Below are 14,530 nucleotides of genomic sequence, written 5' to 3' on the forward strand. Positions count from 1 at the left end.
TGTAAAATGGAAGAATTTTGAGGTCAAATCTTCCTCTCATAATCTTGAGTAACTCTAGTAGTGAGTCTGAGTTTGGTCTATTTTCATTGCGCAGAATAATTTATCCTTGGCATGTTGGATGCAGCTGAAAACCGTTGTGCACCCTCAGCAGTTCCTAGTGTTTGGAAGAAATTACAACTTCAGAGTAATTCTTTTGCCTATGTTAGCTGTACCAAATTGTCAAAAGGAAACCGAACACTTCCTTTTCACTTATTGCAAAACTTAAAGTATCTCTTTCTCTGGCAGGAATCGACTTTAAGATCAGAACAATAGAATTAGATGGAAAGAAAATCAAGCTACAAATATGGTAAGTATTCCAAAGTAATTTAAGTTTTCAGTGAGTATTGAATTAATCTTTGAGCAGGAATACTTCATAACTTTTGAGCCCAGGTGTAGAAGTTTCATACCTTTTATTCATTGACTGTCTGTAAGGTTTATGTTTTCTTCTAGCTTGCTCTTGGACTGGTTCTGCTTCAGTAGCACAGGAAGTAGCCTGTTCACATGCAAGCATTACAGTAACTTCCCATTTTATCAAAAGCTGTCCTCTTAAATGTGCTTGTAGGTATTCTGTGTGGAAAAGAAGTATTACTGTAAACTAAAATATGTGACCTAATAAAATGTAACCTCCTCTGATACTTTGATACCTAGTTGTACTCTCAGAGGCACAGGTGAGTGACAGTGCTCCTGTTCCTTGCATGGTGGGTTAGTAGAGACTGAGCCTCCTCATAGCAGCAGATGAATATTTTGGAAGTAGCATTATGACACATGCCCAACTCTTTAAATGCTACTGGTGAATGTAGGGCTTTTACTGATTTCTCAAATTCTAGAAAAGATAGTTGTGATACTTGCATGTGAGCCAGAATTCTTGTGGCTAAGGAAGTGAAGTTCCAGAAGTGGTTGGTACAAATTTGCTGTCTGTAATTTAAGTCAAAAAGCTGGTTTTTGTCAGGCCTTTGGGGTTCAGCTCCCCCTAGGTGTGGCTAGTAGCCAGACACCTTGGTCCTCTTGTTCACTCACAGACAGAAACTGCTTTGAAGTCATCTAGGGTAAAATATCAGCACCCTATGGTATAGTGGCTGATTTTAATAGCTAACTGTATGTGAAAATGCACTATCCTAAAATATTTTACTGCCGCGTGTTTTAATTTTTGTTTAATACAGGACTTGGATGCGTTGGAGCTGCCTTTTTAAATTTTTCTAGGGAAGGCTGTGTAGTGCTGAATTTTATTGCTTGCGTGAAAACTTAAACGCTTTTGTGCCATATTTATGATGCTGCTGTAGCCACTGATGTAAGTAGGATAGCTTAGGAGCAAGGAAGATGTTGAGGGCTGAAAGAAACTTGTGCAAGCAGCTTCCAAATGTGTGTTTTTGGGTTTTTTTTGTAATGAGTTGAACGTCAATACATTGTTACTCTGTATAAAAAAAAGACATCTCTCAGTACAGAAGAGTGTAAAGATCACCTCCAACAAATACTTGTTTTCACTGAATTTTAGGGATACAGCAGGCCAGGAGAGATTCCGCACAATCACAACAGCTTACTACAGAGGAGCCATGGTGAGTGCTCTCACTTGAAAAAAATTAGGCACAACTAGTGTAACTGGTTTGTTGTTCTTAAGGTTATATCATGTAAGTCTTCAACTGGAGGATTGGATAATTGTGGCTTGAGATGCGCGGAGTAAAGTTTGTGGTTTGGTTGTAGTGTGTGTGTGGGTTTTTTTGTTTTTCATTTTTTAAACCTGCTGGTACTTTGTCTAGTCCTGTTTTTTGTGATGAAACTTCAAGCCCTATTGTCGTCTTAAATATAATTAAATTTTCTGTAGATTATAATAAGAAGCTAAGTTGCCAAGCTTTAATCAGATGAGTGTGGTTTTTTTACTGCAATCAACCCCTTTAAACATTTGAAACGTTTGAAAAGTAGGTAATGAATTATTTTAATATTGAAAGTGTTATTTCACTGAATTGCTTTTACTTCAGCCAGTAGAGAATGCAGAAACTGGGCTAGAAATACAACCACCTACAAAAGCTACTGTTACTTTTTCCTCCATTAAGAATGACTTGAAGTCAAATAACTGACTTAGAGCCTGCACTCTTTGTGGTACCAGTGCTTGTAATGGTTCTTAATGCAATGATTCGAGATACTTTATGTTGGGACACTGTTCATTTCAACTTGCTGATTACTAGCGATGCTGATATTACATGTTCTTATCACCGTGTATGAACACATCTGTTCCATTCGTAGGCTGGCTGTGGGTCCAGATAACTCCACTATTACGGAATATAGATGGGGAGAAACAGTAATGGTTGTGGCTCTGTGTTAGAGCTTTCTAGTACTTAAAAAGGTTTTGGCAGTGACATGGTCTTCTCCCCACCTCTTAGTCCATGGCCAAGGACTTTTCTTTGTCGTACGAGGAATGATTGGAAGGGCAATAAGGAACGGAGGTGAACCTGCCAATCTGTCCTTAATGCAGTTGTTGTGTGGTTTCCCATGCTTTGCTAATTGTTGAGAGCCCATGCTAGTATATTTACATAACTGCCTAAAAGAGCTAAAGCTTCTGGGAGAGCACGTAGTGTCATCTTTGCTGTAAGTATCTACGGGGCCCAGCAGATTGGATCTCACAGGTTTGTGATCTTTGACTGCTTAAAGCTGTTGATTCTAAACTTGGCTTTAACAATAGGGTCCTGGTCGCTGTTGTAGCAGAATTTCTAAACTTTTCCTGACTATAGGCTAATAATTAAAGAACTTCATATAGGTGGTGTGTTTGACCTCTACCAGTGGCAAGAGATGTTAAACAGTAATACTTTGGGTAAATTCTCAGCAATAGCGTGATGCTTTGAGAAAGGATTATAGGCGCATGAGTTGTACGTTGAATTTCTTGCAAGTATGATCAAACCAACAGCATACATCAAAAGTCAACCAATAGTGCTAGCTCACCTAACTAGATTTTCTTAATTTTATTTAGGGGATTATGCTGGTGTATGACATCACAAATGAAAAGTCTTTTGACAACATAAAAAACTGGATAAGAAACATAGAAGAGGTAGGTGCTTTGGAAAGCACTTCTCACTCGTTCCGTCTTTTCTGTGATTTCCCTGGGACAAATAATCTTCAAGTAATTACTCACTTTCATTACAGTAGCCAACATATATAGGCAAGTTAGACTGTGCAGTGAATGCAACAGTGATTATTGATGGAGAGAATATTCTTTCGTTCATTTAGGTATAGAAGGTAGAAAACATAAGTTTATAAAGTAAGCATAAAGTGTTTTAAAACTGCTCTTACTATATGACTTTTATTGTTCTTTTTTGCTTTTTGGGTATGTCTAAGCAATGGGAAGGAGCAAGATCTTAGGGTGTCTACCTTTCACTGAGATGATGACAGAACTGTCTAATTTCAGTTGTTACTGTGTTGTGTGTTTGTCCGATTTGAGACTTTTGACCTTTTCATTTGGTCTTGGGTAAGCTTCCTTCCTGCTAACTTATTGTAAGTTATTTAATGGGACATGCTGTCAAGTAGGGATAGGTCATTATGAAATTAGAGAAGAAACCTTAATTTTAGTGAAGCTGTAGTTAGGTAACAGAATCTTACTAGGTTTTTTCCTTAAACATAAAATCCATGGGCTTTTTTCTAGTATTGTTCTTTGGCTCTTAAACAAAAATCCTGTATTAGTGACCAGTTTGATCTAACAGTGACTGGACTAGAAAAGTTCTCGTGTTGAAGTCCTCTCACTGAAGTGATTATTACTTAAGAAGTCTTTTATTAATAATATATTTTAAAAATGCAAATGTACCACATGTTAGTCCAGCCAAATACCCCAGATGTCCATGCACCACTTTACTTCCAAGTGTGTACTGTTACGTTTCCAGAATGGCCAAATGCCTGTGCATGTGTGCAGCCTGGTACAGAGCTCATGATACCATATTTGATCTGTAACAATATTCAGGCAAACTTAATCTAGGAATATTTATTCCAAGTTATTTTAATATTTAAATATTAAATTGCCTGTTTCAAAAGTCACTCTGTTTCTCAGTAATGCCTTCACATTAGATAACTTTTTAAAATTAAAGTATTCATTTGTGGGTGAGTTTGACACAAGTTTCTTTTAAATAATGGTGCACTTTATTTCTGAGAGATTACTTTTTCTTCTTTCAGCATGCCTCTTCAGATGTAGAAAGAATGATCCTGGGTAACAAATGTGATATGAATGAAAAAAGACAAGTCTCAAAAGAAAAAGGGGAGAAGGTAAGCTTTGGTGACTGACTTTATTTAGAAGCCCATTTTTCTTAGGATTATGGCTGTTGGATATTTGGTATCATTTAGGCACATGAGAGATAATGGGCCTCAAACCTCTTGTTTCAGAGACTTTTATATGTTATAGGATGGCAGGTTTGGGGTTTTGTTTTTAAATAGCACTTGACTGTCTTCAAGTTTGAATAAACTTAATGGCACTATTGTCTTGAGGGAAAGATCCTGTAAAGAATGTTGACCTTTGCTATAGCATGAAGTATTCTAAATCTCTATATAAAGCTTTGTATGTAGTTTGGTCATGTTATACTTAATTCACCATGGTGGTTACTTACTCTTGTCATAAGTACTGTTATTAAAGTTTAAGTAATTAATTGTCCTGCAGAACAAAAAGAAAGAATACTATCTAATCTATGATGTACAGAGTTAAAATAGTGTAGTTCTTAGTAATACAGCTTACAGGATGATTGTATGTAGTCATCTCGTCCATAAATCTGTATCAATGAAGATTCTATCTTAATGTTCTTTTAGGTCCTAAATGAGTCTTTTTGTAAGCAATTAATCACCTTGTTAGTTTTGAATTTACACAAGGGTATGGCCTGTTCCAATATTTTGTCTAATTGTCCAGTAACTTTAATGTTTTTGCAAGAGAAAAGCAGAAATTAAGCTAGTTTGGCTTTGTTTTTAAAGTTTGCTGCAGCATACTGCATCTATTCTATTATGAACCTGTGTGAAACATTCCTTTTAGAAAGGAATTTCAAAAACACTGAAAAACTGTAACCTCTCTTCCAGTTAGCAATTGATTACGGAATCAAATTTTTGGAGACAAGTGCAAAATCCAGCATAAATGTGGAAGAGGTAAGAGATGGGTGTTAACGCTTAGGTGTGTTTCTTGAACTACTACTATGGGGGCATGCTTCATGATCTGTTGGGCTTTCTGACCTATCTGGGACCTGAAGTCCCAACTGTGCTCCTGGGTCACCAATCCTGTTATATTTAGAGAGCTACTGTAAAATCCAGTGTTTTTTGTTTTCTGGTAGTGTCTGGAATTGTTTTTTAAATGGTGTTAACGGAGTTGTTTACTACTATTGTAGCAAACAATTGCTTTAGACTTCTGTGCCTTGCCACTTAAATTGCAAGGGCTTTTGGACGGGGAATACGTGTAATTTTAGAACAATGGTTTGTGCAGGAACTTGTATTCAAGATTCTTTACTTTCAGAATAACGTGCTAGTGTGTCAAGGAGCCTTCAGGTTGCTGCTAAATATGTGCTGTGTAGATGAGACTGAAGATTTGTGTGTTAACCTGGAACATCAGCATAGACTGTCATAAGCTGATGTTAGAGGAGGAAGAAGGTTTAAAATACTCTCTCCACAGACTTGCAATCTGTTTTCCTGCAAAAAATTTTTGTGTTAAAAACACAAGATCCGTATTCATGAGACCATGAGGAAATAGAATCGGAAGGAAGAGTAGCTCAACTCCAGTCTATGTTACCATGAATCACTCCTGTTATCTCGAGGAGGGTGGGGGGAGAATCTTAACTCTCTGAAAACCGTGGACAAGAAAATAATATGATATCAAAAGGCAGTTACATTAATATTCATTCAGATAAGACAGACTTGTTCTTAAATGTTGTTTCTGTACCGTTCCATGTGTATTGGTGGGATACCTTTGAAAAGTCCTCCAAACATGTACTTGAATCAGATCATGCAGCTAACAAATCAGCTAGAAACTAAAGAGTTTAAAATTACTTTAAAATAGCATGACTGATGCGGTGCCAGCCAAGTGGTTTTTTTTCTGATTGCAGGATGATTGTTAAACAATACATTTAGAAAGGACTTATTTGCATTGTGCTGCATCTGGAATAGTGTTTGACCTGATTTTCACAGTGTCATTGCGATTCTTAAAGCAGGCAATGGAAGTGTGAATGTTAGCAGCTAATGCCAATGGAGGATATCAACAGTCTCCTAATAAAAAGTACCTGTCGTCTTCATTAGTTCCTCCAGATGATTGACTTGCTCTTTCAAGATATGCCTGGCATTTCATTTTAATTCCTGTAGGTCATTAAATGTACAACATTAGTTTGTGCTTGCTCCAAACACCTTGACTATCTGAATATTTTTTAAAAATTGTCACATGAATAGTGAGGAAAGCATTAAAAAATGCAACTGGTATAGGCATTTAGCAAGTAACAATTTAGTGCTTTTTGCACCAGATGCTTAACTTATGGGAAATGACACAACTGTGATATTCTTGTGATCAGAAGTGAATTAATTTATTTCATGTGATTTATTTGCATTAAATGAGTGTCTGTCTTTGGATATATTCTGAACACGAGAGGGGAAATGATGACAGCTTTTTTACACTCTGGAGCTGTCCTTGGATTGTTGGTATTTCCAGATAGCCTAAAGCCTTGCTTCTGGAGAATTGCAGGATTTTTCTGCTACAGAAGTTTCTTTACTCCTTCATACATTGAAGTCTGAGATGCTGAGATTTGCCAGTGTGTGGTTTTTTGGGTTTGTTTTTTTTTGTTTTGTTTTGTTTTTTTAAATAGGGATGTTGGTAGCATAAATAACATTATAGCTGGCCAAGGAGCGAAACTTTTGGAGGACAGAAAGAAAGCTAACCTTAATGTGAACTCCCAGGCATGCCATCCTCAAACGTTTCTGTGAGTTTCTAGTTGCGATGCACAGTACAGTTTGGCAAATAAAAATAATAAAATATTAGCGTATGCAACCTTCGCTTGAGAAGGTTTGTGTTTTGTTGTTTTTCCCAAGAGGTATGCGATGGGATGGTCTGTTCACCTGTTTCAAAGACTGGAAGGATGGAGACTAAAAATAAAACATTTTTTTCTTCTAAAGCATGCTTGTTGCAGTTTTATGCAAACAGCTATTGTACATAGAGTGCCTTGCAGCTCGAAGTGCTAGCAGTGGCCTACAGAACACTGTACTGTTGAGGTGTCAGGCTACTCCAAATCTATCTTGTCTTTAATGTGTCTTGTGACTAACTCTTTTTTTTTTTTTTCTTCCCGTTCCTCACTAGGCATTTTTCACACTTGCACGGGACATTATGACAAAGCTCAACAGAAAAATGGTTTGTATTTCCAATTGGCATATTATTACATCATAATATACACATATTATAGCATGACTGCTAGAATAACTGGCTGAGCAGTAGCCCTATGAAAAAACTGCTGGGGATTACAGTGGAATGCTAGATCAAATTTGAGCAAACAGTGCTTTATCACACTTTATTACACATCAGTGTGTAATTGTTCTTTTCATGAACATTATCATTTTTCATGAACATTATCATTGGGCAGCCTGAAACTGATGCATTCTTTTGAAATGTAATGGTGTGATCCCGGCTTTATTAAACGTCAAATTATGTCATCACTCCTTCAGCTAATACTTGAGATATGGATTGTTGGATAAGTGTTTCTTTTTAAAGTAGGCAGCTTTATTGAGTGATTAACAGTCTAGATAATTGAGGTGCTCAAGTTGCAACAAACCTCTGCTTTGCTTATTGGTTTACAAGCGGGGGGAAGCGGGGATTGAAACTAGGAAAGCTAGACTTATTTTTTTCTGCATTTTATGATGTTGATACTCTTTTTCTCTTTCAGAATGACAACAGTTCATCAGGGGCAGGTGGGCCAGTAAAAATAACAGAAAACCGATCTAAGAAGAGCAGCTTCTTTCGATGCACGCTACTTTGATGAACTTCTAATGATAGACTGCAGCACACTTAGAACTTCTGCTTCTTTGAAAGCACAGGGTCACAAAGCCTCAGAAATAATACCACCAAGCTGCTGCTGAGAGCTCCATTGAACGTAGACTGCGATACACAAAATACCAAGTGGATTTTGCTCACTAAGCCTATTGACCTGTCAGGCTCTTCTTTCTCAGATATGGAAGCTATGAAGTGGAGACACAAATGCAAGAGTTAACTTGTTTCCTTTTTTACTTTCTGTTTTATTGCCTGTTGCAGAAGCTGCTATGTTTCTTTTAACTTTGCACATCCATATTGGCCTCTTACTGCCTGTTACAGCACAATCTTACATTTGTATTTGCACAGTTTGACTTGTAAGTAAGATTCTTAGCAGATTTGTGCAGGTTTTTCTTTCTCTTTTTAAACAAATTTATTTTCAAGCAGAAGAGCCAGGGATAAAATTAAGTCTCATTTCATTATTTTCTATGCTGTATACTTGTGGCCATGACTGCAGTATGGATGTTGACACTCTATTGATGAGAATTACTGTTAACAATTGGCATTTAAATATTTGTATGGGTTTTGTCTCTTAGATGCACAAATCTGTTCATGCAGAAGCTATGGCTTCTGTTCTGAATGTACTATGTTGCTTTTCTTTCTTTACCAGGCTTAGCAAAGTTGTGTTCTGAATTGCCAGTCACTGTCTGATTCACAGATGCACCTTTCAGTTATTTGAATAAACACAGTGTCTTTCCTCACTTAACTTCCCTTCGTTAGCTCAAACTGTCTGCACCTTGTTTGCTTCTGATGAGGAAGTACTCTCTGGAGTTGAAGTTGTCCTCACAAACTGGCCTCATCACTATCACTTAAGTGGCTTGTGGAAGCTGAATGCATGAGTTTTGAGTAACCTCTTTGTGGATTCGCTTGTTCAGAAATGACTGCTTCTAAAGGTGACTTCCATTTCTACTGTAATTCTAAGGATAGTTCATTAATGTCTGTAAGCATTGACCCTTGACCACAGAGGTGTCCAAAAACTAGCTTCCTGTGCAAGTGGCTAAAGTTTATCCAGTCTGGCCCGAAGGAAACGGTCACATTGGGGCTATAATGTACTGTTAGTTATGCAGTTAATGCTGAATGTGTGAAGCCCTCTTTGGTCTGCTCAAGCAGTTAAGTTATTTTTGCATCGAAAACTGGTATAGTGACCTAGACTGTTAGAAGCAGAGTTGATAGTTGCCTTTTTTTACTCAACTGAGCATTGTATAACCTAGTCTTTGTTCTACTACTTTTTTTATTGTCTTCTGAAAAATTTCCTCCAATGAGCAATGAAAACAGGTGCTTCAGTTCTGTTCATGTGCCAAACTTGGACCATTGTAAGCTTTAACTACAAGTTTGTGTCCGGTATGTTTGTTGTTAGGGGATAGGTGCATTCTGTCACTGTCAAAGTTAACGTCTGACGTGCTTGCTTTTGCTTCACTACATTGTCTAGAGTCGTAAACAGTGAGTTGGTTGTTACCCCAGATAACCGCTTCATTTTGTGGTGTCAGGTACTGAATTTGTCATCTCTGGGTCTGTTGTAAATATTTTGAAAGTGAACGGGCCAGTAGCATTAGATTTAAAGACTGCTGATTTTAAAAGGTTTAACATTAGTAGCTGGTTCCATAAAGTTTTAAGTGGTTATCAACCTGTCCCCACATGTAGTTTAATAGAAATAGTTATTGTAACTAGATGGGGAATCTCATAAACTGCTGTTGCTGCACTAAAACAGAAGAATCTTCATGGCAGCAAGGTTTAGTGAAAAAAACAAAGCAACCCTAACTGCTCTGTTGTCTACCCTTGATGTTTTTCTAGGACAGGCTAAAGCAGTTATGTTTTACTGTATGGTTAAAAAAAGTGCTTCTATACAGAAAGTGTTGTGACACCAATAATGAATGTTGTTTATTTTCAGTAATTTACCTCTGACTGATTTGGTGTCGTAATACTTTGATTTTTATCTCAGGGGTTGTCTACAAACCAAAACTGACATGTTCTGTGTTTGGCACCGTTTACAGAATGCTTTGTATTGTTTTTCCTGTCTTCGCTGTGCAGTTAAATGTTCATTCAATATTAGTCTCCATGAACTTCCCTTTGAAAGAGCCTGTAAGTAGTAGAGCCTATGAAGTGCTTCTTGAAGCAGCAGCGAATTGGGGTATCTGGTCGGGGGGGGGAGGGGGGAAGAGAAAAAAAATTGCTATTTTCTTACATTTAGCTGTGCTAAACTGTACATAAATGTGAGGTAAGACCATAGGAAATTCACTTTATGCATGATAAAATAATGCAGTAAATATTTCACTTTGCTTAATGTTCATGTAAAGTTCATCTTTTTCTATTTGTAGAAGAATTTAATGCAATTTTGTTGTCCCCTGCTGAAACTGAAGAATTCTAATTTCATGTGGTCTTATGGATAAGGTAAAATGCAGATTTCTCTCTCTTTCTTTGTTGTTTTGCCCCCACCCCTTTTCTCCAGCAGTATTAAATGGCTGAGTGGCTGCACTTTATCGGTGTGCTAACTTTTGGTCAGTAAAGACCTCTTTCTGTGTACAGTCTGCCTTGTCAGACATTGAAAAATGTGCTGTATCTTAGCGTGCAAATCAGCTGTATGTTTTACTGGGAATTTTTTTAGCTATATTTTCCTTTAGACAAGCGGGTGATGATATATGGTATGTTCTGCCTACGCATCAGATGCTGGGTACTACAGGCTTTTCTAATATCACTATGATTGTTTTGTGCAGTCTCTGTTGCTGCTTTGCTCACGACTATGTAATTAAATTTTGAAGGACGCTTAACTATACCTCAGTCAATTAGCTAGTATTCTAATGTCCATTAGAATTAAAGTCATATAATCATTATTCATTAAGCAACAAATGTATTTCTGTTTTGTTCCAGAAATTCTCATTAACCTTTTGGAAAAGGCAGACATTTTTTGGTGGATTTTGATAAAACAAAAATGCTGCTTATGCTGTTGAGTTTTATGGACTCTCTCCCTCAGCCGCATGTCTGTGCACTATATCTTGACCGATATTTTTCTAAATGGTTAAAAAAAAAAAAAAAAAAAACAAACCCCAACTGCTTTCAGTGCTTTGCAATTTTAGCTTTCAGTCTGTGCTCAGCAAACATGCACAAGAAGTTTTTGTTGAGTGTGTATAGAATATTTGATTTACTTATTGTCTGGAAGTTCTATTATTGCTAAAGTTTAAACCACTCATGAAACTTAACACAGCTCACTTTTCTGTTTAGGGGACAGTCTTAAAAATGCTAATTGACTTGTAAGACCTGTAGTTCTTTTTACAGAAAATATTTCCCATTGTAAGTACCTTTCCCATACTAGTCTGCTGAAGTCAAGTGAATTAAGTGGATCATTTTCACAAGTGAATAAAGAAGTCATGAATATACATATGACACTGAAATATTGTGAATGGATAATGATTTGAAAGTACATGAATAGTATGTAAAATGCTTAAATGTGTTATTTGTGAAAATGCATCTGTTAATTGGTTATCTATTAATGTAACTGAAATTTTGCAATGATAAACTTGAGGATTGGTCTGTAGGTGATAATAGGTCTCTCTTCTCCTCCATTCACTGAACTACTTATGCCATTCTCATTCTTATAAATAAAACCTGTATTTTCTTCTTCCACAAAAGCAGGATTTCCATTGATTTTTCTTGTCTCTGGTGAATTTAAGTATTTTAGTGCATTCCTATGGCCTTACGAACATTTTTGCGACTAAAACTTCAATTACAGTTATTTTAATGCTATATAGCTACTAAATTAAGAATAAAAAAGTATAGTCCTTGAGAAGATGCTTAATTTTGAAATAGAAGTGTTCTATTGTGTGTGTTTAAGCACATTTTATCTCCGATATAAAGGTGTAATGTGAAAAGCTCCTGCAGATAAAAGTGAACTTGTTATGTGGTTAACTTGTAAACAAAATCATTAATTGTGTATTGATGTGTATAGACAAAAAAAACAAACCCAAGCCCTAAAAACCCTTCACACTCCGATGGTTTTATTATTCCATGTGAACTTTTTTACCACAGTGTGTGTGTCAAATAAAAGTTACATAATGAAAAGTATTTGGAGTATTTTGTATGAAATATTCCATGTAGTTTTTATACAGTTGGCATTTCCGCTCTATTTTTGATACATCTGTTGTGGAAAGGTGTCCAGCTGAGTTGCATCTGTAACGCTCTGTTTTAACTTCAGTGGCAAACTATGAGGGATTTTAAATGGCCTTTGCTTGTTCCTAAACTTGACTGTTCTTTAAATTTTTCCTGAAATATCCTCTATTCCTGTAGTGATTGCTTAAATGTAAGTGTATTATTTCAATGACTTTCAGCTTCGTAAGGAACCATTTTTCCAGACAGCTAGTGTCATTAAATACCCTTCCAAAGTAATTTCTGAGCAATGCCAGTAAAGATAACAAGACACAATCTCCAATTTGATTTAAGTACTATCTACTCAAGCTGTTACGATTTTTGCTGCTGTTGTTTTAAATTAGTGTTATGTGGAAGTTATAACTCTTAAGTAACCCAAGGCACAAATATCATTAATTACTGTAGCAAATACTGTTTTTTCCAGCTTCCTTCAATACTGAATATTGAGGGTTTTGACCGAAATATTTGTTGGCTATTATATTATCAATAGTTCTTGACTTTCAAATTACTGTGCTTTGGCAGTAGATCACAATTTTTATGAAAATTAGCGTGCCTAAGGAAACAATGTTTTTGTCTACCCAAGACAAAAGTGGATTAATGGTTGGCACACCCAAGTGGGCACCCTAGGGAATAAATGGGAAACACAGGGATGACAAATAGCTTCTAAAGGTTATGCTTTTTACACTTTCATCTAATAAACTCTATTTAGCTGAAAGGACATATTGTCTCTTTACCTTAAGCAACAGAAAGCTAGAGTTAGATTCTTGTTACACCTTAGTATTTGTTGGTTTTGTTTTGTTGTGTTGTGGTGGTGTGTTTTTTGGTTTTTTTTTTTTTCCCCCAGAGTGCTTCTGGCAGACAAGTTTGCTGCTTTAGGACCATTATCTAACAGATCCCCTTGGTCTGAACTGGTTCTAGATGCTCAGCAGTCCTAAAATCACTTCTGCAAGTCCTTCAGTTCTCACAGAAGTTAGTGGCATGCATCTGCATCCCAGTAACATTTTAAATACATTTGCATGCTCCAGTTGTTGAAAGGAAATAGCTGGCATACTTACACTGCTTAAAAATGGTGACTTATTACAGTTCCTGGATCTATTTTTGCTTGCAGACCAGCAATTACTATACAAATAGTGCACACTTGTAGACCAGAGGCAAGTTGTTGGTACATGTGTAGAATGTATCCAGCTTTTACAATCTGGTAAATTGCCGCTTTCCTGAATGATTCTTCTTCCACCTTGCTTGACTAGTGGCTCTTTAGAGTTCTTGAACTATACTGAAGTAATCAATACAATGTAAGATTTTAGAATCTTTCTAAACAAAAATTATTTTCATCTTCAAGGAATACCTAAATTAAGCTTTTATATTGTATAATGTTGTTCTTGCCATCTAAAGGTTTAAAGAAAGGGTGTGGAATGGAATGCTGAAGAGAATTTTTAGTGCTCTGGGGTGTTCTGTAGTTGCTGTCTTTTTTTTTATTGTCTTCAGCAGAGCACATTAGCACTAAGCTTCTGGTGTGGACAAATGTTATAAATTCCCCTGAGCTCATATTCAGTACATATTGTTCTTTCAGTTTGTGAAAAAAAAGTTGTATGTTTTGAGCAGGATACGAGCATTTTCCTCGTCTGAGGAATTAACAAGTTTAATGCATTGTGGAAAGCATGTGTAACTTGAACTGTACTACTGAATACATTATACTGACTTTAAAGTGAACAAGAATTCTGGAAAAATTCAGAAAAGTGAAGTCGTTACTTACCTGCTTAACTGCAAGTGGAATGCAAATTATGATGTCAATAACGCCTCCTTTCTAAAGAAAAGTTGAATGCTTAATTTATTTTCAAGGCTATTTGCAAATCCTAAGTGTTACTGTCCTTTTTTTTTTCTCCAGGCAACATAGCAACTAACTAGCTCTAGTATGTATTTTAGATGGATGGAATTTTTCTGAGAAGCCTGAGCAAGTTCTGTCCATGAGATTGATGTCTAATGCCACTGAATGCCGCTGCTGAGCGTCCTCACCTGAAATGCAATGATTTTGTAAAACGCACGTTTGTGCTCTGAACCAATAAAGTGCAGGAAAAAGGCAACCACCGGTGTCTTAAATACTGTTTGTAAGCAGTTTTCCAGAACAGCAGTGGTAAGTGTACTTGACATGAGGAAATGGCCAAGCACCTCCCTGTGCTAAGCAGGGGTATGGGCATAGTGTGTTTTTAATTAAAGTGTGTTTAATTAATTAACAGTTCTTTGAGTGCCATGTCCTAGCTAGCGCACGCTCCTGCCTTAGCCTGCAGATACTTTATCTGTTTCAAGGGAGGGGAGGAAAAAACCCAGAGAAGCAGAAGGTAGAACAGCCGT

The 14,530-nt window shown here is 36.6% G+C and overlaps 1 protein-coding gene across 2 annotated transcripts; it reads left to right on the forward strand.

The window, feature by feature from the left end:
* Positions 1-282: 282 nt before the first annotated feature.
* RAB8B (RAB8B, member RAS oncogene family) lies at positions 283-10,433 on the forward strand. 2 transcript variants are annotated; one of them, XM_010288869.1, is made up of 8 exons: positions 291-346; positions 1,532-1,592; positions 2,999-3,076; positions 4,189-4,278; positions 5,074-5,139; positions 7,322-7,372; positions 7,902-7,926; positions 10,360-10,433. In XM_010288869.1, exons 2-8 carry the CDS (start codon positions 1,590-1,592, stop codon positions 10,407-10,409), a joined length of 363 nt encoding a protein of 120 aa, XP_010287171.1. In that variant the 5' UTR covers positions 291-346; positions 1,532-1,589; the 3' UTR covers positions 10,410-10,433. The 2 variants fall into 2 exon arrangements, with proteins under 2 accessions (XP_010287170.1, XP_010287171.1); XM_010288868.1 differs by lacking the exon at positions 10,360-10,433 and having other exon boundaries at positions 283-346; positions 7,902-8,745.
* Positions 10,434-14,530: the final 4,097 nt, after the last annotated feature.

Source organism: Phaethon lepturus, unplaced genomic scaffold (assembly GCF_000687285.1).
Source record: "Phaethon lepturus isolate BGI_N335 unplaced genomic scaffold, ASM68728v1 scaffold53556, whole genome shotgun sequence".
Lineage (NCBI taxonomy): Eukaryota > Metazoa > Chordata > Aves > Phaethontiformes > Phaethontidae > Phaethon > Phaethon lepturus.

Bases quoted from the DNA above. Each gene is read 5' to 3' on its own strand.
- RAB8B (XM_010288868.1), top strand. The intron at 4,279-5,073 runs GTAAGCTTTGGT...CCTCTCTTCCAG, and splicing joins CAAAAGAAAAAGGGGAGAAG to TTAGCAATTGATTACGGAAT. The intron at 5,140-7,321 runs GTAAGAGATGGG...GTTCCTCACTAG, and splicing joins CCAGCATAAATGTGGAAGAG to GCATTTTTCACACTTGCACG.